A 24,153-nucleotide genomic window follows, 5' to 3' on the forward strand; every position below is an offset into this window, starting at 1 on the left:
TAGACTTATATACCGCTTCACAGTACTTTACAGCCCCCTCTAAGCAGGTTTGCAGAGTCAGCCTATTTGCCCCCAACAATTTTGGGCCCACATTTTCCTGACATCCGCAAGGATGGAAGGCTGAGTCAACCTTGAGCCTGGTGAATTTGATCTGCTAAATTTCAGGCAGAAGTAGCCTGCAGTACTGCATTCTAACCACTGCGCCAATGCAGCTCATCCAGTTCCTTCCAGCTTTAGTTAAAATGTCATTATTTGTAATAGCGCTGGAAAATCAGAACGTTTTGGAAACTGTTCTTACTTGCATCCACTTGGAGAAGGGGGATATATATAGTCACAGCTTCTGAACAGCTCGACTTTAGAAGTTGTGAGTGCTTCATCCTTGGAGGCTTTCAAGAAGAGACTGGAGAGACGCTGTCAGAAATGGTGTAGGTAGGGCCTTCTGCTTGAACAAGGAGTTGCATTAGATGACCTCCAAGATCCCTTCCAGTTCTGTTAACCACAGCAGAGTAGAAATCTCAGGGGTGTTAAAAATGCCAAGCGGCATTGCAATAGCAGTAGCACTTAGACTTATATACCACTTTATAATGCTTCATATACCTCTCTAAGAGGTTTTAGAGAGTCAGCCTCTTGCCCGCAACAATCGAAGTCCACATTTTACCGACCTCGGAAGGATGAAAGGCTGAGTCAACCTTCAGCCTGGTGAGATTCCATCTGCCATATTACAGGTAGCCGGCAGTCAGCAGAAGTAGCCCGCAGTACTGCACTCCAACCACTGAGCCACCATGGCTCTTATTTATTTTATTTTTTGCAAGTCCCCTATCCAATCCTAATGGTCATTCCAGTTTTCCGAATGCCTATTTTCAAACATCTGAAATGAAAGACAGATAGTCCTCGACTTGAGATCACAATGGAGCCCAAAATGTATGTCGTTAAGTGAAATATTGTTCACGTTGAGTTTTTGCCCCGTTTTACAACCTTTCTGGTTGCAGTTGTTAAGTGAGTCACTTCAGATGATATGTTAGTAGCCCGATAGTTAAGCGAATCTGGCTTCCCCATTGACTTTGCTTGTCAGAAGGTCGCAAGAGGGAATCACGTAACACACACAAACACACACACACACGCACAGGACACTGCCACGGTCATAAACTTGAGGACTACCTGTATAACTGAAAGATCAAAATTAATAATTGATTATGTGTTATAAAATTAGTGGTGGCACTTAACAACCATATGCAGTCCATTTAGTGTCTGCGCTTCCTTCCCTCCTTCTCCTGTCTTTCTTCCTCCCTCACCCTCCCATTCTCCTTCCTTTCTCCCTCCCTCCCTCCTCCTTCCTTCGGTCCTCCCTCCCTCTCCTTCTTCCTCCCTCACCTTCCCATTCTCCTTCCTTTCTCCCTTCCCTCCCTCCCTCCTTCTTCCTTCCTTCCTTCCTCCCTCACCCTTTCGTTCCCCTTCCTTCCTTACTTTCTCCCTCCTTCCCTCCCCTCTCTCCCTCCTTCTCCCTCCCTCCCTCCTGACTTCCTCCCTTCCTCTCCCATTCCCTTCCTTCCCTCTCTCCCTCTTTCATCTCTCTTCCTTCTTACCTCGCCCTCCCATTCCCCTTCCTTCTTTCCTTTATCCCCTCCCCCTCCTTCCCTTTCCCATCTTCCTTCTTCCTCCCTTCCCCCTCCCTTTCCCTCTCTCCCCCATCTCTCTTCCTTCCTCACTCACCCTCCCATTCGCCCACCTGCTCTCCCTTTCCCATCTTCCCCCTCCCTCCCTCCCTCCTTCCTTCCTCCCTTCCACCCACCCATCTCAAGGCAATAACTTTGTCCAGTGTCTGATCCTAGAACTGTATTTTGCATGCAAAGGGTAGCCGAGCCCTTTAAATCAAGGTGCACAACCTGAGTTGGCCAAGGCTGTCTCCGGGCTGCAGAAGCTTTTGGGAGGACCCCTGAAAATCTGACAATTGCTCCCTTGTGGTATTTCTCAACACAGGAGGAGGAAGTGCTGAAATAAAGGAGAATCTCCTATCGGCAACTTTTAATTCACTGAACAGAAGCAAAACAATTTAGCAGAGCTGGGAGAATGCTGCCCTCCCCTAAAACTGGTACGGCAGGGGAGAACATTTTTCCCCTCTTACAATCCTTTACTCCTTTGTGTAAAGGAATAAGAAAGAACTCAAAAGGTATGCTGGCTATCTTGTTCTACGTGTCTTCCTTGCACTCATCAACCTTCGTCTCAAGCTCTTTCCTTTCTTAACCAATAGGGGAAATATTCCGCCAGGCCTTTGAGAAACATGGAAAGAGGTTGCTTCAGTAAGGACTTACACAATTGTAAGGTGGAAATAATAACCACTGAATACAGGAAGATTTCTAAACAAACGCACATATGCTTGAATTGTCCCAAAAGTGCTTTTTAATATATATATATATATATATACATACATACATACATACATACATACATACATACATACATACATACATACATACATATATATATATATATATATATATATATATATATATATATATATATATATAATTAAATGCAAATAATGCAAAGACATATACATCTAAATACAAGAAAGAAAGAAAGAAAGAAAGAAAGAAAGAAAGAAAGAAAGAAAGAAAGAAAGAAGGAAACTAATAATACAGTGCACCCCCAGTGACCCTGTTTTTCTGCCTTATATTTCTTCATCTGTAACAACTAAAAGATACAATTTATTTCATTTGTACCCTTACCTCCCCCAAAACAACATATATTCTTTTTTTAATTTTATTTTTAATTTTTATTAGTTTAGTTTAGTTTAGTTTAGTTTAGTTTAGTTTCACTTTATTTGTATGCGGCCTTTTCCCTGGGGGGACTCAGGGCGGCTCACAGTTCAAAAAGGGGGGGGGGGGAAGGACAAACAATTTACAACATAAAAGCACTACATCATTTAAGAACTCAACAGTCATACAATTCGAGTAGGGGTTAGAGTCTTTAACCCCAGGCCAGCCGGGATAGCCAGATTTTAAGTGCGGCGCGGAAGGTCTGGAGGGTGGTGAGGGTCCGGATCTCCACGGGTCGTTCCAGAGGGTCGGAGCAGCCACCGAGAAGGCTCTCCTCCGAGTAGTTGCCAGTCTACACTGGCTGGCTGATGGAATTTGGAGGAGGCCTAATCTATGCGATCTTATCGGTCTAGTGGAGGTGATTGGCATTATTACATAGACAACACATACACACAACAATGAAAAAACAAAAAGAAAAAAGAAAAAACACAAAAAAGAAAAAATATCCATCATCACATACAGCATGTCGTTTGGTTACAGGTGTTTTAACATTTATCATTCTTATACATTTATTATTTCATTTAATAGGTTATAATATACAGTTTGGGTTGCTTTGTTTACCATCCCTTCCTCCTGTTATAACACCACCTTATTTTCCCTTTCTTTTCTCCCTCCCTCCCTTCTCTACTTTCTTCCTTCCTCCTCTCCTTTCCCTTCCTTCTTCCTGTACGTTCTCCTACTCCTGCTCTTTCTCCTCTCCTTCCTACCCTCTCTTCTCCTTTCTCTCCTTTCCATCCTCCTCTTCTTACTTCTTTCTTTTCACCCTCTCTCCCTTCTATACTTTCTTCCTTCCTCCTCTCCTTCCCCTTCCTTCTTCCCTTGCCTCTCCTTTGCTCCTGCTCTTCCTCTTTCCCTTTCTACCCTCTCTCCTTCCTTTTCTCTCCCTTCCATCCTCCTTTCCCTTTCCTTTCTCCCTCCCTCCCTTCTCTACTTTCCTCCTTCCTCCTCTCCTTCCCCTTCCTTCTTCCCGTACCTTTCTCCTACTCCTGCTCTTCCTCTTCCCCTTTCTACCCTCTCTCCTCCTCTTTCTCTCCTTTCCATCCTCCTCTCCTTACCTCTTTCTTCTTTCCCCCGTCTTCCTTTCCTTCTCTCCTCCTCTCTCCCTTTCTTTTTCTATTGTTGTTGGTGTGTCTATTTTGAATCTCAGTTTATGTTTCCTTGGGATGGTATTTCCGCCAACCCCGACATAATTTAGTATCATTTCTTATTCCCTTACCTGTGCTAATCTATTCTAACTATATTTCCCCCCCACACACACACTTTGTATCTCTCTGTTATATATATACTTATACATTTAATACACACAACAATTAAAAAAACACACAAAAAAAAGAAAAAAAGAAACCTGCTCAAGAATATATGTTGCAAAACAACATATATTCTTGAGCAGGTTTATTCCCTTTGCCTTCCACCAACACTGATTTTATAAAATTCCCCCGTATTTCATTATAATTGTTTGCTTCGATCATCCCTTTTTAAAATTTAATTTCCATTGTTAATTTATCATTTGTTTCCATACTAATTTCATTGTACCACTCATTTCTTTGAATATCCCACTTCTGTCCCTATTTTTTAGCCATCACTAATCTTGCTATTATCAAATTTACAATCAATTCCATTTTTTGTTTCATTTATATCCCGTTTTTCCACCAGCAACACTAATGCAATTCTGTGACATGTCTAAATTTACATTCAAGAACGCTCTAATTTCTCTAAACATCATATCCCATATTTTTTGTGCATTATCACAATCCTACCACTTATGTTTGTGTGTTCCAACCTCTTTATTTTACCTCCAACGGATATTTGTATATTTACCATCTATTTGATTTATGTGGTATTAGGTACTGTTGAAAGAAATGTCCTTTTGGGTTCAGCTCCAAGTGGGGAAGAAGACACTGGAGACATGGAGGCTGCTTGGAAAGATGGTTTATTGTTGGACAGGGCCACATGGCTTGAGCCCAGAACAGAAAAGGTGACCACATGCTTCAATGTTGATGAAGAAGAAGAGAGAAGGGCTGAGGAAGGGGCTTGCTAGGCTTTTTATACCCTGTTTAGTCCCACTTCTCTGTTTCCTGTTTCTGTGTAAGAAATGTATTCTGATTGGTTATCAGACTCCCATGGTGCCATGCAGGGGGCTACTCTCTAGGCTGTGATGAGTCCAGGTATAGATGAGTTCTCAGATGCCATGTAGAGAGTTGAGTAATATCCCTTCCCCCTACAGCTGCAGTGAGGAGAAGTCTTTATTATGTATAGTGGGCTAGCCTGGCCATCTTAATGGCCCATTAGCTGGGGATGGGCAGAAAGCTATAGGCAACTATTCTGTCTTTTAAAACATGTTTCTTTTCACATCCAGAGAAATATTCTGCCTTTTCAATATTTCCTAGGATATTTCATTTTTCTGGGAGAGGGCTGGATGATAACTTCCCACAGTACTACCCCATATCACTTTATATCCATTTTCCTTAACTCTTAACTGACGTATTCACATATATTCTTCTATTCCAAATACTTTTTTCAATCAGTATCATTTATTTCTCCTCAATCTGATTCCCAAATTAATTTTAAACCTTTTGCCCGCGCAAAGGTGCTTTTTCAAGAGGCAACTTCTTCAGTTTCTTGGGTGAGAAACGAAACTTCTTCAAAGAAAAACCAGAAAGTCCAGTTGCCTCTTGAAAAAGCACCTTTGGGACAACCAGGGCCAGGATGACTGGGAATCTCCATAGAGATTTAACAAACAGCATGCACGCTTTGATTTTCAAATTTCAAAGCACCAAATTTTTATTTTTCTGCACGATTCCATCCCATAATTGGAGACAAAAGCTAAACTTTTAATCTACAAAAAAGTTGTATGGCTAATCCTCGCCTCATGACCACAATTGAGCCTTAATATTTCTGTTGCTAAGTCAGACATTCGTTAAGTGAGTTTTGCCCCTTTTTACGACCTTTTGTGCCACAGTTGGTAAGTGAATCACTGCAGTTTTTTTAAGTTAGCAGCCTGGCGCTTAAATAAATCTGGCTTCCCCGTTGACTTGGCTTGCCAGAAGGTTGTAAAAGAGGATTGCATGACCCAGTGGTGGGTTGCAGGCAGTATGCCCCGGTAGAGCTGTATCGGAGCCTGCCCGGAGCACCGAGTACCGTTCCGGCACGGTGCTCCGGAGGGCCCACCCAGCCATCCAAGCTCCTTATCTGTCCTTTAAGCCTTTGGCGCTTCCCTGCATGCGCGTGGCACGTACGGCGCCTGTGCGATGCTCCACCGAGCAGCTGGAGCGTCGCGGAGGCTTGTGGAAGCATCACAGGCAAGTACAACGCATGCGCACGTCCCGCACGTCCATGTGGGTGATGTACCGGTTGGAACAGGATCTGGAACCCACCACTGGTATGACCCCCCCCTCTCCGGGACACTACGACCATCATAAATATGAGCCAGGTGCTAAGCGTCGGAATTTTTATCACATGACCATGGGATGCTGTAAAGGTCGTAAGTGTGAAAAATAGGGATACTACAACCTCATAAATCCAGGCCAGGTGCCAAGCGTGATCACGTGTCTGTGGGGAATGCTAAAGTGGTCGTAAGTGTGGAAAAACAGTCAACAGTCAGTGCCGTTGTGGCTTTGTACAATCACTAAATGAATGGCTGTAAGGTCGACCTCTACGATGCTGAATGGAAAAAGGTTGGAGGGAGACTCTGGGCAGGGTTAGTGATTCATGGCGACTCAAAATTTTTTAAAAGTGAAACTTCCCCCAGATTGCTTTAGGACCGCAGGGTAAAAAGCATTTATTTCTGGAAAAGAAAGATGAACACATCAAAATATTCCCACTTTTGCAACCTTCTCAAATGCCCGTGCTTTTTAAATTTCGGAGGGGGAATCACGGTTGCTAATTTTTGGAATGAAACTCCCACTTTCGATCTTGAAGCACTTCAGTATTTCAGTTTGAGTATTCCGGGATTTGAAGGGCTGCCACAAAGTTTGAGTTTACTTTATGGTCATTGCACCTCGTGCAACGAAATTAAATGCCATCTTCAGTGTGCATTATAACTATAAAAACAAAAACACGAACACACATCCTTCACATGCTATATAACTGAAAAGGAAAACCCCCGATACTGCATTAATATTGCACTGTACCATAGAATTCAATATGTTTACTGCCCTGGGATAGAAGCTGTTTTTCAGCCTATTCTTGTTTTTATTATCCTGTACCGTCTGCCAGATAGTAATAGTTAAAAAAAAAAGGGTGCCCAGGATGAGATGGATCTTTAAGAATGTTTTTGAACTTTCTTAAGGCAGTGGGAGTTATAAAGCTCTTTCAAAGAAGGGAGAGGGCAACCGATGATCTTCTGGGCAATGACGTTGACTCTCTGGAGCGCTGTCCTATCTGCCACTGTGCAATTGGCAAATCACACACAGATGCAATAAGTTAACATACTCTCTAAGGTGCAGAGATAGAAGGTCACTAGCAGTTTTCCATTCAGTTTCTGTTTCCTGAGAAGTCTCAGGTAGTATAATCTCTGCTGGGCCCTTGTGACTAATGATGCAATGTGAGGTCAGCTCCTCTTTTATGATAACACCCAGAAACTTAAAACTGGCCACTTGCTCCACTTGGTCTCCCTTGATAAGCAAGAGCTGGATGTCTGATCTATTCCTTCTATCGTCCACTATAAGCTCCTTAGTCTTACTGGTGTTAAGGACCAAGTTATTGTCTCCACACCACGAAAGGGTCCGCAACTTGGGTGTCCTCCTGAATTCGCAGCTGACATTAGAATACCACTTGTCGGCTGTGACCAGGGGGGCTTTCGCCCAGGTTATCCTGGTGCACCAGTTGCGGCCCTACCTGGACCAGGAGGCACTTCAAATGGTCACTCATGCTCTTGTCACCTTGAGGCTTGATTACTGTAATGCGCTTTACTTGGGGCTGCCCCTGAAGAGTGTTCGGAGACTACAATTGATCCAGAATGCGGCCGCACGAGCGATATTGGGTGTACCTAGATACACCCATGCTACACCTATCCTCCGTGAGCTGCACTGGCTTCCCATCGGTCTCCGAACGCGCTTCAAGGTGCTGGTTATTACCTTTAAAGCCCTACATGGCTTGGGACCTGGATATCTGCAGGACCGCCTCCTGCAACATACCTCCCAACGACCCATAAGATCTCACAGGCTGGGCCTCCTTCGGGTACCGTCAACCGGGCAATGCCGATTGGCGACTACTCGGGGGAGGTCTTTCTCTGTAGCTGCTCTGGTCCTGTGGAATGATCTACCCGCAAAGATCCGGACCCTTCCCACTCTCTCGGCCTTCCGGAAAGCCACTAAAACCTGGCTGTTCCGGCAGGCCTGGAGCTGTTGACCCCAAAATACGGTCCAGCCCCATTTAGAACGGAGTGTATGGTGTGCCGTTTTTAAATCTATCTATTCTTTCCCTGTATTTTATTTTTGACATATTTCTGTACTGTAAGCCGCCCGGAGTCCTACGGGATTGGGCAGCATATAAATGTTACTAAACTTGCAAACTTGCAAACTTGAAAGCAACAGGTCCACCTCAAAGAAAGGAGACAATCTATTTCCCCAAACCCCATAAAGCAAGACAACAAGCCATGGATGGAAACTAATCAAGAAGAGAAGCAACCTGGGATTAAGGAGAAACTTCCCAACAGGGAGGACAATTAACCAGTGGAACCGCTTGCCTTCAAGAGTTGTGGGTGCTCCCAACAAGGGAGGTTTTTAAGAAAAGAACTGGGCAGCCACCTGTCTGAAACAGTATAGGGCTGTGATGGAGAACCTATGGCACAGGTGGCACACGGAGCCATATCTGCCCGCACATGAGCTGTGGGCGTCAGCATGCATGTGTGCGCCAGCCAGCTGATTTTTGGACTTCCAGAGGGCCGCAGGAGGCTGTTTTCACCTTCCCCAGACTATAGGAAAGTCTCCGGAGCCTGGGGAGGGGGAAAATGTCCTCCCCCTGACACCTGGAGGAAATACCAAGCTCAGCTGGTATTGGCAGGGGAGCGGGGGGGGGGGATTGTGTGTGTTTTGCATTATGGATGCTGGCACATGCGTGTGCTGTCACATGTGCGTGCATGCGCACATTTTTGGCATCTGACAACAAAAAGGTTACCCATCACTGGTATAGGGTCTCCTGCTTGAGTATGGGGTTGGACTGGAAGACCTCCAAGGTCCCTTTCCATCTCTATTCCAATTGGATTATAAATACAATTGCCAAAAATAGAAATATTTACTGGTGGGATGATTTCATCAACCATAGGAGGTTTGCAGAAGTACAGTAAGGTTTGGAGGGGGAGAAGAAGTCTAGGGATGGGGGGGGGAAACCCCACAAATGTCACAGAGCAAACTCAAGGTGTCCAGTGGCAACGAAGAACATAAAGAAGGGAGGGAAATTACGGTAAATGCAATTATCTGGTTACGCCATAGCTGATTGAAACCAGAAGTGGGGCATTTTGCACCTAACTTTTTCCTGGGGGAGCCGACATCCTTTCTGATTCTTGGGGAAATTTTGCTTCTGTTTTAGGGGGTTTCTCAGGATGTCACGGCACTGCAGTGACATAAAAAAAAAAAAAGGCAGGAGGGGGCTGCTAGGCGTTCGACCATTTCACGCTTGTGTTTAGCCTTGTGGGAGGTTCATTATTTTAGCTGTTTTCAGGTTAAGAAACTTCTCATGGTGTCCTGAACCAGTTTCACTCCAGAGCAATGCAGAAACCTTTGCAGACAGGAAACTGAGGCTAGACTAAGCCAGTTCTCGGCTTGGGGTATTGGCAATAGTTGGAGGGTTGTGGAGACTGGGTTCTGGGCACGGCAGCATGGGTTAGGGTGGCCACTCTGCACCCAATCGGTGCAGCCCGCAAGTCCTATATTCTTCTTCTTCTTCTTCTTCTTCTTCTTCTTCTTCTTCTTCTTCTTCTTCTTCTTCTTCTTCTTCTTCTTCTTCTTCTTCTTCCTTCTTCTTCCTTCTTCTTCTTCTTCTTCTTCCTTCTTCTTCTTCTTCCTCTTCTTCTTTTCTCCTCTTCCTCCTCCTCCTCCTCCCCCCTCCTCCTTTTTAATGTAGTCATTCATTTGAGGAGACAACAAAACAAGAATTACCCATGGGGGCAATCTAGCAGGCACACAATACTGTATAATCGCACATTGAAGCATATGTGTGGGTGTCTGTGTTTGTGTTCATTCGACTTACAGACTTTGTTTACCCAGTGTTTAGCTAGTTGCTCAATTCCAACCTTTGCCCGGAGTTGCAGATTCATTGAAGCACAAGCCACCTGAAAGGATTGGTAAACATGATAACTCGCACAAACACGCATCCTCCTGAGAGGCTTTAAAATCAACATTTGCACGTTGGGCGACTGCGCCAGCTAATCCTGGTCAGGAGATTGTGTGATTGCGTAAACCCAGCTAGATGCCTGGGCATGGAGAAAAACCATGTACCTTTGCAAAGGGGGGGGGGGAGGAGTGGGAGAGAAAGAGACAGAGAAAGGAGAGCCATAGGAATAGATAGAGGATGGGTGGGTGGGTAGGTAGATAGATAATAAATGGATAGATGATACAGATGATAGATGGGTAGATAAACGATAAATAATGGATGGATGGATGGATAGATAGATAGATATGGATGGATGGGTGAATATATATTTATATCTATCTATCTATCTATCTATCTATCTATCTATCTATCTATCTATCTATCTATCTATCTATCTATCTATCTCTATCGACAGATGATAGATAGATAGATGGGTAGATAGATTAAATAGGTAGATAATAGTTAATAAATAGATGGATGGGTAGACATATGTAGGTAGGTGAGATACATAGATAGGTAGGTAGGTAGGTAGGTAGGTAGGTAGGTAGGTAGGCAGGCAGGCAGGCAGGCAGGCAGGCAGGCAGGCAGATAAGGATAGATAAAGATAGGTAGGAAGGTAGGCAGATAAAGATGGATATATGTGTGTGTGTATATAGATAGATAGATAGATAGAGAGAGAGAGAGAGAGAGAGAGAGAGAGAGATGGTACTCTGACCATGTTCAGAAACCTCTTCTTCCGCGCAGCAAGTCACCGCCTCACAGGAACCGCCCCTCCTGACGCGCCGCCCAGCTGGGAAACTCCAGCTCTGCAACAAGCCGTCGGGCGCTTCCGCTTGGCACTAAGACGGAAGCTGAAACTTGAGCGCTAAGTTTGCTGAGTTTTGGGGGTGTGGTGGTCTTTCGCGGGAGGGGCTGGGGCAGGGACAAGAGCCTCCCTCCTTTTCTGTCTCTCCACACACACGGCCCACGAAAGCAGCAGCAGCAGCAGCGATGGGAACGCATGGAGTAGTTGTGCGGGCTCCCTTGGCGACTCCAGCGGGTAAGGCGCGCGGTCTCTTTCGGGGGACTTCACCCCTTCCCCCTTTCGTTGCAAATGGGGAAGGGGGAGGGTCGTGCTGGGGGGTGGGGAAGGAATAGAGGCGATTGGGCAATCCCGTCCTCCCTCCCCACTACTCCCAAGCCATCGGGGCGGCGACCCGGGCAGGGTCTCCAACCGCCCCCTGGGCTCGTGATGGATCTCGAGCGGGAGGCGCAAGAGTTGGCGATGCCGAGGACCCAAAGAGAACCGAATGGGGTCAGTTGGGGAGGGGGGGCGGTCGGGTTGAGGGGGAGCTCTTCGGTCCGATCATCGGGGCAGAGAGGGAAATCCCCCCCCCCTTCAGCGCGGAGTGGGCTGGTGCGGGGCGGCACATCTTTTAGCCAAGGCTCCTTTGCCAAGAAGACATTGTGATTGTGAAGGATTTAATTTTATTTTTGTTTGTTTTTATTTTGTCTAGTTTGTCACTCATGTACAAGATAAGATAAGGAATAAGAATAAACATGTCTAAGAACACAGGAAGTGGGAACATTAGGACGGAGGGAAGGCACGCTGGTGTGCTTATGTGATCTCTTAGGAATAGGGGGAGGCCAACAGTAGACAGTTTAAGGTTAAAGGATTTTTGGGGGGGGTTGAGGATCCCTCTGGTTGTTCTTTTCTCCCGTCCTTTTTTTTTTTGAGGGGGGGCGGGGGTTGTGGTCTTTGCTTTTATGACGCTGGTCCCCTCTAGGGTAGGAGATCCCTGTTTTGGGGCTGACCGGACTTTGGCTCTGAGGATATTTACAGTCCGTCCTTTCCATGAAAATGCCCAGGCAAACTTTTTGTTGTTGTTGTTGTTTTGGTTTCTCCTTTCACTTTGCCACACAGTATGAAAATAAATGAGAAATCCCCTTGGCAAGGGAAGTGGCGTGTTTTGCATGTCGTAGTTTTGTATGTGTCCAGTTGGGCAGCATTTCTCCACCCCACATTTTCTGGGTGGGTACCCAGTCCAAGTGGGATGAAGGGCAGCTCTCCTTGATGGATCCTTCCCCTGCCATGAATTGGACCGTAAGACCTTCAAGGTCCCTTCCAACTTTGTTGTTGTTGTTGTTGTTGTTAGTTGCAAAGTCATGTCCGAAGCATTGTTACCCCCATGGACAACATTCCTCTAGGCCTTCCTGTCCTCTACCATCCTCTGGAGTCCATTTAAGCTCACGCCTACTGCTTCAGTGACTCCATCCAGCCACCTCATTCTCTGTCGTCCCCTTCTTCTTTTGCCCTCCATCTTTCCCAGCATGAGGCTCTTCTCCAGTGAGTCCTTCCTTCTCATTAGGTGGCCAAAGTACTTGAGTTTCATCTTCAGGATCTGGCTTTCTAAAGAGCAGTCAGGGTTGATTTCCTCTAGGACTGACCGGTGTGAAGGGACTTGCAGGAGTCTTCTCCAGCACCAGAGTTCAAAGCCCCCCCCCCCCTTATTCTTTGGCATTCAGCCTTTCTTGTGGTTCAACTTCCACAGCCAAGCATTGCAACTGGGAAAACCACAACCTTGACTATACGCACTTTTGTTGGCACGGTGATGCCTCTGCTTTTTAGTATGCTATCTAGATTTGCCATAGCTTTCCTCCCCAGGAGCAAACGTCTTTTAATTTCTTGGCTGCAGTCCCCATCTATGATAATCTTGGAGCCCAGGAAAATGAAACCTGTCACTACTCCAACTCTGTTGTTTTATGTTATTCTGTGAATTGAGGGAGGCCTTTGCTGTTTACATTTACTTTCCTTTTTACAATCTGCTGATCTTTTAACCATTGACATCCCCAGCTAATCATTTAACTGAGGCGTGGTGGAGTCTGCCTCCTCCTTCGATCTCTCTTGAGGAAAGGCAAGATTATAAATCTGACAAATGTACCCGAAATTTTAAGTTTAGAAAATAACTTCTGTGAGAGAAGTTGGCATGGGTTGAAACGATTGGCCCCCAGTCTCCAGCGGGGCCCTTTTTATCTGATTCTGTGCTTGAAAGATTATTTCACATAGGCCCCCAGCAATGCTTTTATGCCAATATCCTTTCCCTTGCTTTGCGGTCACTATATCATACACATAATCCTCAACTTACGACCATGATGGAGCCTAAAAATTCTGTTGCTAAGCAAGACATTTGCTAGGCGAGCTTTGCCCCCATTTATGATCTTTCTTGCTGCAGATGTTAAAGTTGACAAATTAGTAACCCGGTTGTGAAGTCAACCTGGCTTCCTCGCCGACTTTGCTTGTTAGGAAGCCTCAAAAGAAGAGGACCGCAGGACCCCGGGAACTCAGCGACGGTCGTGAATGTGAACCAGTTGCCAAGCATCTGAATTTTGGTCACGTGACCAACGTGGGGGATGCAGCGATGGTCGTAAATCTGAAAAAAAAAGGTCGTTAGCCTTTTTTTTTTCCAGTGATGTTGTAACTTTTAAAGGTTCACTAAATCAACAGTTGTAAGTCGAGCATTACCTGTATAATGTAATTATTGCATTTGTCTTGGAAGTCAAGCTTCCCCCCCCTTCCCCCACTCTTCCTGGAAGATGAGATCAGCATTTTGTAGGCTTTGGGAATCGAAACCTATTTCTTCAAGCTAAGCATTTAGAAACACAGGCACCCAGTTTTTTTTCGCTTGTCTTCGGCTGCATATAAAATATCTAAAATAGTTAATGTTATGCAAATAGCCTAATAATTTTCAAATTATTGTGGGGCTGTATTGCTAGCTGTCCTGGGCCACGTAGGGTCCACGGGGCCATAGGTTGGACACCCATTCACATGGATGAATTCAAGTGTTTTGATCAGTGATGGGGAACCTTTTCCGGACCGAGTGCGGAAAATGCGCACATGTTGGTGCAGCCTCCTCTGCCCACACGCGCCCCATGCATGGACCCTCTTCCAGTGCATGCACGGGCTCCCCTACATGTGCGCAGCCCCCTCTGCATGGCCCTGGATGTGGTCCCGCATGCACACACACACTCTGCATGCACCTTGCACATGCAAGCATGCCTCCGGCATATGCCCCACCCCCTGTGCATGCGCAGCAGAGACCCAAAGACCAACTGGCCAGCGGGAGGTGTGCATGTATGCACGGCGGAGCTGAACAGGGGCAATGGCTCGGGTGCCGTCAGAGAGGATGCTGCGTGCCACCTCTGGCACACGTGTCATAGATTCGCCATCACGGGTTTAGACTGTGCATGTGGGAAAGAGCCCTAATCTGACTTCTACAGAAGTTTCTTTCTCATTTGCATGTTCTTTGCTATTGTATACAAATGAGGGTTTGCAGTTCAGCGCCATTGGCAGGTTTCTTTCAACTCCAAGGGGTCATTTTTATGATACGTGCAGCTTTATTTCACAGGAGCCCCTTATTGGTGCAGAAGCTGGACTTTGCAAATCATCCTATCCAATTTGCAATTTGCAAATAGAGAGAGAAGAAATTTAATGCATCCTTATGGGAAGGGGCAGCTGGTTAGAGTTACAGAGTTGGAAGGGACCTTGGAGGTCTTCTAGTTCAACCCCCTGCTTAGGCAGGAAACCCTACACCCTTTCACACAAATGGTTATCCAACATTTTCTTAAAAAACTTTCAGGGTTGAAGCATTTACAACTTCTGGAGGCAAGTTGTTCCACTGATTAATTGTTCTCAATGTCAGGAAATTTATCCTTGGTTCTAGGTTGTTTCTCTCCCTGATTAATTTCCACCCATTGCTTCTTGTCTCCTGCCCTCGGGTGCTTTGGAGCAGTGGTCAAATTATTTGCATTTTTTTACATTGCACTAAATACTATTTATCTTTTTTTAAAAAAAATCATATTGGTGGTCTGCGGGATTTAAAATTATGAATGTAGTGGTCCCTGAGGACCGAAATGTTGGCGACCCCTGCTTTGGAGAATAGCTTGACTCCCTCTTCTTTGTGGCCTGAGATGCTGCTATCATGTCAACCCCCCCCCCCCCAGTCCTTCTTTTCATCAAACTTATTTTCATCAAAACTGGTCAGTTCTTCTGAATATTGCCCCCCTCCAACCTCCATTCCAGGTCCCTCCTCCTTTACTTTTTTTCAGTCATGGGACTTTGAATAACAATAACATAGTGTTTTTCCAGCATTCTCTAAGCTGTTTACAGGGTTAGCCTATCACCCCGCTAACAATCTGGGTCCTTACTTTACCCGCCTCGGAAGGATGGAAGGCTGAGTCAACCTTGAGCCTGGTGAGAATCAAACATTATTAGGCTGCTTCGCATATTCGGCCAGATGATTTGATTGGATTTGGCACTTTTATCAGCCTACTGTGTCCTTCCCAAAGCCATGGAATAGGCAGATGTTGATGTTTCATGGCTCCTGTGGGATTGGAAAGCTTTTAAGCAGCTGCATCCAGTGTCCTTTTGCTCCCTTGTTTTCTCTTGGCTAATAATTATATCTGCAGAAAAAAAAACAATTGCTATCAATCTACCGTCCCTTGTATACTGCATGGGACAAAAAGAGGACTGTGAAAATATCAACAGACCCCTCACTCTGTGACATAAACTCTTTCAACTTCTGCTCTCAAAACATTGCTATCGGACATTGCATACCAGAACAACTAGACACAAGGACAATTTTTTCTCCGAATGCCATCACTTTACTTAACCACAATTCCCAGAACACACTCAAATAATTTACTAAGCCTGCAAATTATTCCTAGTATCTATCTCTTCCCATTTATGACTATAACCATGTTGCTTGTATCTTTCAGTTTATATTGTTTTACTTGTTTATTAGTATGATTTGATAGCTTATTAGTTGACTATCATTGTGTTGTATCTTTTTATTCTTTATAAATGTATTTTAATCTCCTTTGGTACACACAGCATTTGCACCAAAGACAAATTTCTTGTGTGTCCAATCACATTTGGCCAATAAAGAAGTTTCTTCTCTTCTCTTCTCTTCTCTTCTCTTCTCTTCTCTTCTCTTTTCTTCTCTTCCACTCCACTCCACTCCACAATACTCTACTCAATATTCTGCTCAGCTCAGCTCAACTCAACTCAACTCAACTCAATTCTATTCATCTCTCACCCACAACCCTTTTAATCAGCCTGGTTTCTCTTCCCTGCAGCTTATTAGCCACGTAGCAACTTGTGTCTTGAAGAGCTGCCAGACACAGGCTTCCGTCATGCCGAACAGCAGGATCCTGGACGAATTTGCGGTGGCCGAGGAGGCCCAGGAGATGTTGATGCAACACCGTCCCCAGATTGAGCGCCTCTTTCAGGTGGAGCTGAATGTCATGGGGGTGCTGGGATTGGACCCCAAAGGAGCAAGGAAGATCTGGTTGCAGCTGCAAGGAAGCCAAGATAATCTTCGCAGGGCAAAGGTGAGGCCAGCTCTGATCCTCGATCCAGGCTCAATGCCTATAAAGCAGCTTATCATGGTCTTCTCTTGTTTGCTATTTGGGAAACAAAAGTCTCCAGGCCACCTGGAGCAATGTAGTCCTCTCTAAATGCGGGTCAGTGTTATTTCATGAGAAGACGTTATTCAGTCTGACGAGTGGCACTTTCCCCAAAGCCTTGAATGGTGGTTTTGTTTCCTAACTTCTGTCGCCTAGCTAACTCTGGTCATCTAAATCTAAAGTTGGAAAAAACTTGGATACTTTTTGGAAACCCGAGGTCTGTAAATTTGATTGGGGTGTTGGAAAAGTTGCTTTATCAAGGAAATGACGTGGGTTCAGCCTTGAAGTCACTAATGAATTGAGGTGACTTGAAGGAGATTCCACTGAAGGGTTCTGTCCTCCAAACAGAGCCAAATAGCAAACATGACTTAGTGCTCACGACCAGATTTGTTCCAACCTAGGCTTCACCAGAGCATGAAGCAAACTCCTCATCCCAACAAAAAAAACCCCCTTTTATTAATTTACCTTCCCACCAAAGTCTTTCGAGGGAGGATTTACAGTCACAGACCTTCTCTGGCTTGGAGAGCTGACCGATACCTGCAAAACTTGGCAAGGAGTCTCAGAGAGCCACGAACCAATTAAGCGAACTAATTGTCTCCTGCAAACTCCACTCCCCTTTCGCTCCTCTTTTATTTCCTCAGGGAGGAGGCATTCATCATCCACATGTGGCCTTACTCCCAAGTCGGCCCCTGTTCTTTAGCTGTTCCCTTCGTCTGGCAACTCTGTGCATGCGCACACTGGGAACAGGCTCCGGCTGTTCGTCTGCCTCACTGATGTCTGACTCTGAAGGCATCTGATAACCCTCAAATGGCTCTAGTCCCATCTCTGCCTCTGACACAGAGCCCTCAACAGAGCCTTCCCCAGACTCCAGGACTGACCAATGTCCCTCCCCAACCTCCTCACTGTCTGAATCTGCTGCCAGCTCTGCTGGCTACTGGCGGGCCACAACAAGATGACTGCAAAGAATATAAATCCTTCCATTCCCCAGCATTCAGTCAGAACTGAAAAAGCTTATTGGCTAAGAAGCAAAACATTTTCATGATCCCCCCTGCCAAAAAAAAGTTCCAGTTGCCTTTCGAAAAGAACTTTTGAGACAGTACTGATTGGTGTGTTTTCCTCCAACTTTGGGAATAAATGTTTAATGTGAAAGCCCAAGGTGGATTGATATTTTCCAGATTTATTAACAATAAATTCTGGCCTTTTGGGAAATCTCATTTAATTCCAATAAATTTCCTCCTTGGCCAAGCAGGTTAGAATCATGCCCTCAAAACTTAGCATAGTTTCCAATCTGCTTCACCAAAAGGGTCTTCACATTGAACAATTTTCATTTTATTTTTTCACTGCAGGAAAACGGGGCAAAACGTTTGGGGACTGTTTTTTTTTGGGGGGGGAAATAGAAGAGCTTCCAATGCTCTCAATTTGATGAACTGTGTTTCCTTATTTACACCACTTGCTTTATCTGTGCTGCATAAACAGAGGCACTTCCTTATTTACGTAACGCTGTGCTTTGTCATTCTGTGCAGTCCAATGTGGACAAAAATTGGCTTATGCAAGGATTCCTAGGATCACTTGACACAGCGCAGGGACTGCTTCAATGTTGTTTTATGTTTTCTTTAGTTTTCCAAAAAAAACATTTTTAAGCAGCGGTGGGATTCAAAAATTTTAGTAACCGGTTCTCTGCCTGGTTGCTGGGTGTGCGTGGCCTACTCGGCACCCTGCACCTGGCTGGGGAGAGGAATTTTTGCCTTCCCCAGGCTGCAGAGTCTTTTTTCGAGCCTCCCGGAGGGCGAAAACGGCCTCCCCTGGGCTCCGGAGGCCCTCCGGAGGCTGGAAATAAGCTTGTTTTCAGACTTCCAGAACTTTCGGTAGGCCCATTTTTCGCTGTTTGGAGGCTTCCCTGAATCTCCAGGAGGGCAAAAACGACCTCCCCCGGCTTTGTAGGCCCTCCGGAAGCCAGAAATGAGCCCGTTTCTGGGCTTCCGGAAGGCCTGTTTTTCAATCTCTGGAGGCTTAGGGAAGCGTGAAAACAGCCTCATCCGCCCTCCGGAGGCACAAAATGTTTTTTCATTTTTTTGCCCTCCCAGACCCTCCACGCGGGCCCTGCACTTACCTGGCATGATGAACGGGCTGTGTGGAGACTCCTGGGAGGGGCGGGATGAGGTGGGATGGGCCAGCTGATCCTTGCAACAACCAGTTCAACGAACCGGATGCAAAATTAAGATCCGGTTTGCCTGAACAGGTACGAACCGACTGAATTCCACTCCTGATTTTAAGCGAATATTGCTTATTTGAAGTAGTTGAAACAATACATATGAATAGATTTAAAACTTGACTCAGAAACTCTTGTTGTTGTTGCTGTTGTTGTTGTTGTTGTTACTACTACTACTAGTATTATTGTTATTGTTGTTATTACAATTTATTTTCTAGCTATCTTGCCATATGCCTACTCTAAGTGGCGCACACTGTATCCATACAAAATGAAGATATAAAAAGAAAGCTTAAACTAAGTAAAAGTAAAACAACAATAAAACAACTAAAGAAAACAAAAAGAAAACAGTCAAAAAGAAAACAAAGAAAATACATCAATATGATTTGTAAAAAAAGATGGAAAATATAGAACCACGTTGCCGGGGATAGGTGGCTTCTGCTATTAAACTAGCATCCACCTCCAGAATTATGTTAAATGTATATGTATATCTATACACACACATACACATATATTATAAATATGCATATGCATATAATATAAAATGATTTATTTAATTGTATTATTCAAAGTGGAAGCAAAATAGTGGTGCTGTGAGCTATGACTATGCCAATTTTTAGCAAACTCAAGAAATAATACAATTACCATACTTTTCAGAGTATAAGACACATTTTTCCCTCCCTAAAAGAGGGTGAAGATTTGGGTGGATCTTACACACCGAATATAGCCATGCCCATCCGTTGGCCCCCACCCTTTGGCCTCTGTCTCCCAGCAATTTGCAACAAACAAGCTTCTTTCCAACAAACAAGCTGCACAGCCTGATTATCACAAGCAGCTTATTATTGGTCCCATCGGCTTCCCGACCATCAGCTGTTTCAGGCTGCAGTGATTGCCATTGCCTATTTCCTCCTCCACGTGTCCCATTTTCGGCCTCCGCATCCCATATTTGGCATTCATGCACCCTGTTTTCATCCTCATTTTCTGCCTATTCCGATCCCCACCGTCCGGAATGGGTGGAAAATGGAGCACGCGAAGGCCAAAAATGGGGGATGCAGAAGCTGAAAACAGAATGCGGAGACTGAAAGTGGGACACGCTGCAATAAGCTATGGCAATCAGCTGTTTGTGCTAATCAGGCTCTGCTGAAACTGAAACTGGCTGTTTGCTGCAAGGAGGCAAATTGCTGGGAGGCAGAGGCAGATTTTTTTCTCCTGTTTTCCTCCCCAAAAGCTCGGTGCGTCTTATACTTTGGAGTGTCTTATACACCAAAAAATATGATACATTGTTTATACATCTGCTCATGAATCCAAAATACAGAACCCAAAATACAGAACATACAGAACATGAACCCAAAATACAGACCCAAAATACAGATTTAGGAATAAATTGCCTGTTTCCAGAAATGGATTTATTTTATTTTTTGTAGTGTTGGAAAAAGTTCTTTTCCGATGTAACAAAAACTATTCTGGTTTCAGACCTTTGAGGAATGACTATATTGTACGTTCTTGTGTTTTCCAGGAATACATTAAAGGTCTTTGTGGCCCAGAGGTTCAGGAGGAAATACAGTACCCTAAAGATATGCAGTGCATTTTCTTAGGTGCACATGGGTTATTTCTGGATTGTCTCATTCGAGGGACGTCAGCGAGCCTCACCTTTCTCCGCCCGGGTACGCTGCTGATCTCAGGGTTGGCAGAAGCCTTTGTCATGGCTCAGAGCAGGATCCAGGAATTTGTGGGGAAACACCAGAAGAACCCCAAGCTTCCAGAGGAACGTGAAGCTCAAGTGAAGCGGTCCTTTCGGGAACTGGTGGAGAAATATGATGACAAACATGCTATGGATCTTTTGATCTTGCCCACCTCGGTCAAAGCGGAGTTGCTGGGTTTGGTCAAGGAGATTCAGGAAGACAACACACGGGGGCAAAGGAATGGCTACAGGACACCGTTCGGTTTCGGGAGAGATTGTTCACTGCGGTGGGAAGCCAACGCTGCAAGTAGTGGCGGATCTGGGACTCCAGATCGGCTTCAATCTGCCTTTGACATACCTGAAGAACTCAGTCAAATCCAGGAAGAGAATAGAACTGGAGGCTCCGGTCATGACTGGCCTGTGGAATTTACCAAGCCACAAGAATCTCTTCACAAAGCTGCTCATTTGATGCAACTACCGTACTCGGCTAGACCTTGGGATGCCACAGCGGACTTGCCTACTGTGGATGCGAAATCTCAAGACCCAAAACATCTTCATGTCCCACGGGATGACCTTTTCAGAAATTCCGATGAGAAATCCCAATTGCACCCCAAGCCACAGGGACATCTGTCAGTCTTGAATGATCCTCGGCATTGGCTTGAAGCCACGGCCACTAAGAATTCTGGGATTCCCAAGAGTTCCTCCAAGCCGATTCTAGTTAAATCCAAGGGTCAGATTCTACCTGGATATGAAGGCCTCCAGGAAAGCTTGGAGGATCATCAGGCAGGAGAGAAGGATCCCTTTTGGGCAACAGGATCGAGTCCCGTTAGTTTGCCCGAGGAAACCACGGAGGGGGAGGGAGAGGGAGAGGCAACGTCTGACATTTTGCTGTCATCGTGGAGCGAAAAAGAGTTCAAAATGAGGCTAAACTTCTTCAAAACAATGGGCTACGAAGAGCACGTGGTCAAAAAGATACTACTGGAGGGTGGAGTTAAAGAAGCCCCTTCAACCATCTTGGATAGAGTCCAGATGATGGCGGCAGGCTTGTCTCAAAACGAAGACACCTCCCTGTCTCAGGGAGAGCCTGAACGGCAAGCTCTCGCTGCTTTGTCTCTGGAAGACACGTACGATGAAAACATTTATGTCCAGGAACTGATCAAAACGGCAGTGGTCAACTGCGGCCATTGTCCCAGCAAGATCCCCACAGAGATACAAGCAGGAGCCCCATTGGCAAGTCTCCTGAGGCAGCTCAACGAGAAAGGGGAATGCCACAACAAAAGTGAGAGTCCAACAGGAGGATCATCAACAAAGCCAGAACATGGAGGTCAGTCTGGCATCCAGAGGGCAACCATTTTGAATCACGGGGAATCTTCTCCGCCGAGGACTCCTCCAGGGAAAAGGTGGAATGGCGCCCTTTCGAATCACAAAGGTGCCCATGTTTCAGCAAGTCATCCTGGAGTTTCTCCCACGGCTAATTTTTTATCCTCCCTATCGGATCCTGAGGGGATCCAGTCAGCCGAAAGCACCAAAATGGAAGCTCTTCACCAGGCCTCTGTTTCCACGGTAACGGGAGCTCAGCGCTTTGAGGAAGCTCTCCAGACGAAGTTCAAGCTCAAGTTGGCCAACACACCCGGGAAGAAGAATTTGCGGATGGTCATTATTGATGGTAGCAATGTGGCCATGATGTGAGTTGGGTTTGGGGAAGAAATTCTGATTTAAAAAAAAATCCAATTTTTATCACTACGACGTCCATCCACTTCCCATTCTTCTTAATACCCTGCATAAAATCACCAAATAGTACAAGGTTTTCAGAATACAAGCAGTCCTTGATTTACAACAGTTAGTGACCGTTCAAAATTGATTTATGACCACTTTTCACACTTATGACCATTGCAACATCCCCATGGTCACATCATCAAAATTCAGGTGCATGGCCACTGGTTCATATTTATGACGGTTGTAGTGATCCCCTTCTGACAAGCCAAGTCAATGGGAAAGCCAGGTGCACTTAACCACCGTGTGACTAACCAGTGATTCACTTAACAACTGTGGCAAGGAAGGTTGTAAAACGGGTCCAAACTCACTTAGCGTCTGTCTCCAATAGCAACAGAAATTTGGGGTCATAAGTTGAGGACAACCCATATTCTTCAAACCAGCCAAAAAGCAACTTTGAAATGCCTCCAAAGGGAGATGTGTTCAGAGTTCGAATCTCTTCCAAAGATTAGGGAACGCCATTGTCTTAGGCCAGGTTTTTCATCCTTGGGAACTAAAAGTCATGTGGGCTTCAACTCCCAGAATCCCCCAGTTTCTTTTTATTCTATTTTAGTTTGATTTGTCCTGAATGATACAGACATTGAGTCTTTATTGATTAGCCCTTGGGCCTTATCAAAGTGCAAAGTTCCAGAAACAAATTATTACTAAAATTTGGTAGAAGGCAATATGAAATGAAATTTGATAAAATAAAATTTAAAATGGAATTGGAATAAAATATATTTAAGATGGAATTGGAATAAAATACAATCTAAAATGAATTGGGATATAATATAATAATTTTAAGATATAGATAAAATATGATAAAATTATGTTATGGGTGTCATCCCTGCAGTCTACCCCCCCAATCAGTCCCATATGTGCAGATCTCAACTGAACTATTTTATCTAAGTCCTTTGCTGCGTTAAATGTTATTGTCCGGTTCTGGCTGCACATAAGGCAAGTTGTTTTGATACGGGGATCCCTATTTTAGTTTGATTTGATTAATTAAGGTTACTGTTCAGCTTTATAAAGCTGCCCAATTTCTAAACCACCCTTTGTGTGTACAAATTGAAGCTCAGAGTAATAGAAAGACATCAGACAAGGATGATGGCTCTACTGTGAGGGAATAAGATATAACAGCCTGCTACCCCCAACCCATCCAAGCCTAGGGAAAGATCCAGGTCTTCGAAATTGTAAGTACTGTGGCAAAGATGACATATTTCTTAAATCCCCTTGGTTGATATTGTGTGTGCTAATGCTGATAACATCAGGAGAGTTGGTGCCATCAACCAGATTCTAGGTCCGTGATGGTGAACTTATGGCACACATGCCACAGGTAGCATGCGGAGCCCTCCCTGCAGCACGCTAGCTGTTGCCCCAGCCCCGTCGCACATGCGCACGCGCCTCCAGCCAGCCAGATGGTCTTTGGGTCTCTGCCGTGCATGCGCTGGGGGCGGGTCACATGCGGGGGACGTAAGTGTGTATGTTCGCGGGGCGACAGGGCGCATGTGCGGGAGGTGCTCACATTTGGGGGGTTTGTGCACATGCGCCTCCCTGCCCCTTTTTAGGTCCGGAAGGTCTCCTGCACCAACCTGGAAGTCAAAATGGGGTCCGCGGATGCCATATGAGCCCCCCCCGCCCTCTGTTTTGGGCCCAGAAAGCCTGAACCAGCCTGGGAGCCAAAAATGGATGATGGGGGTGGGGTGCTTGCAGGGGGGCACCTGCAAATGTGTAGGGCGAAGGGCACATACACAGGGGGTGCACTCATTGCATTTTGGGGTTTCGCTTTGGTCACTCGGCACCAAAAAGGTTAGCCATCACTTCCCTGGTCACGTATAGCTTTCTATAGGTAAGCTTACCAGTGTCATGTGCCATGTCCCTATGCTCCTCCTGCTGCATTCCTGTTCAGCTGAACCATAAAGTGGAAATTGCTGGTTCCCACA

At 45.3% G+C, this 24,153-nt stretch overlaps 1 protein-coding gene across 2 annotated transcripts in view; it reads left to right on the top strand.

Moving 5' to 3' along the window:
• Positions 1 to 10,933: 10,933 nt before the first annotated feature.
• KHNYN (KH and NYN domain containing) overlaps positions 10,934 to 24,153 on the top strand; it is a 34,948-nt gene continuing 21,728 nt past the window's right edge. Inside the window, exons 1-3 of one of the 2 annotated variants that reach the window (XM_032234941.1) lie at positions 10,934 to 11,166; positions 16,242 to 16,496; positions 20,294 to 22,143. In XM_032234941.1, coding sequence (XP_032090832.1) covers positions 16,299 to 16,496; positions 20,294 to 22,143 — 2,048 coding nt within the window. In that variant the 5' untranslated portion in view covers positions 10,934 to 11,166; positions 16,242 to 16,298. The remainder of the gene's footprint in view (positions 11,167 to 16,241; positions 16,497 to 20,293; positions 22,144 to 24,153) is intronic. The other variant, XM_032234940.1, reaches the window with a different exon arrangement.

The sequence above is a fragment of the Thamnophis elegans genome, chromosome Z, assembly GCF_009769535.1.
Source record: "Thamnophis elegans isolate rThaEle1 chromosome Z, rThaEle1.pri, whole genome shotgun sequence".
NCBI classification, from domain to species: domain Eukaryota; kingdom Metazoa; phylum Chordata; class Lepidosauria; order Squamata; family Colubridae; genus Thamnophis; species Thamnophis elegans.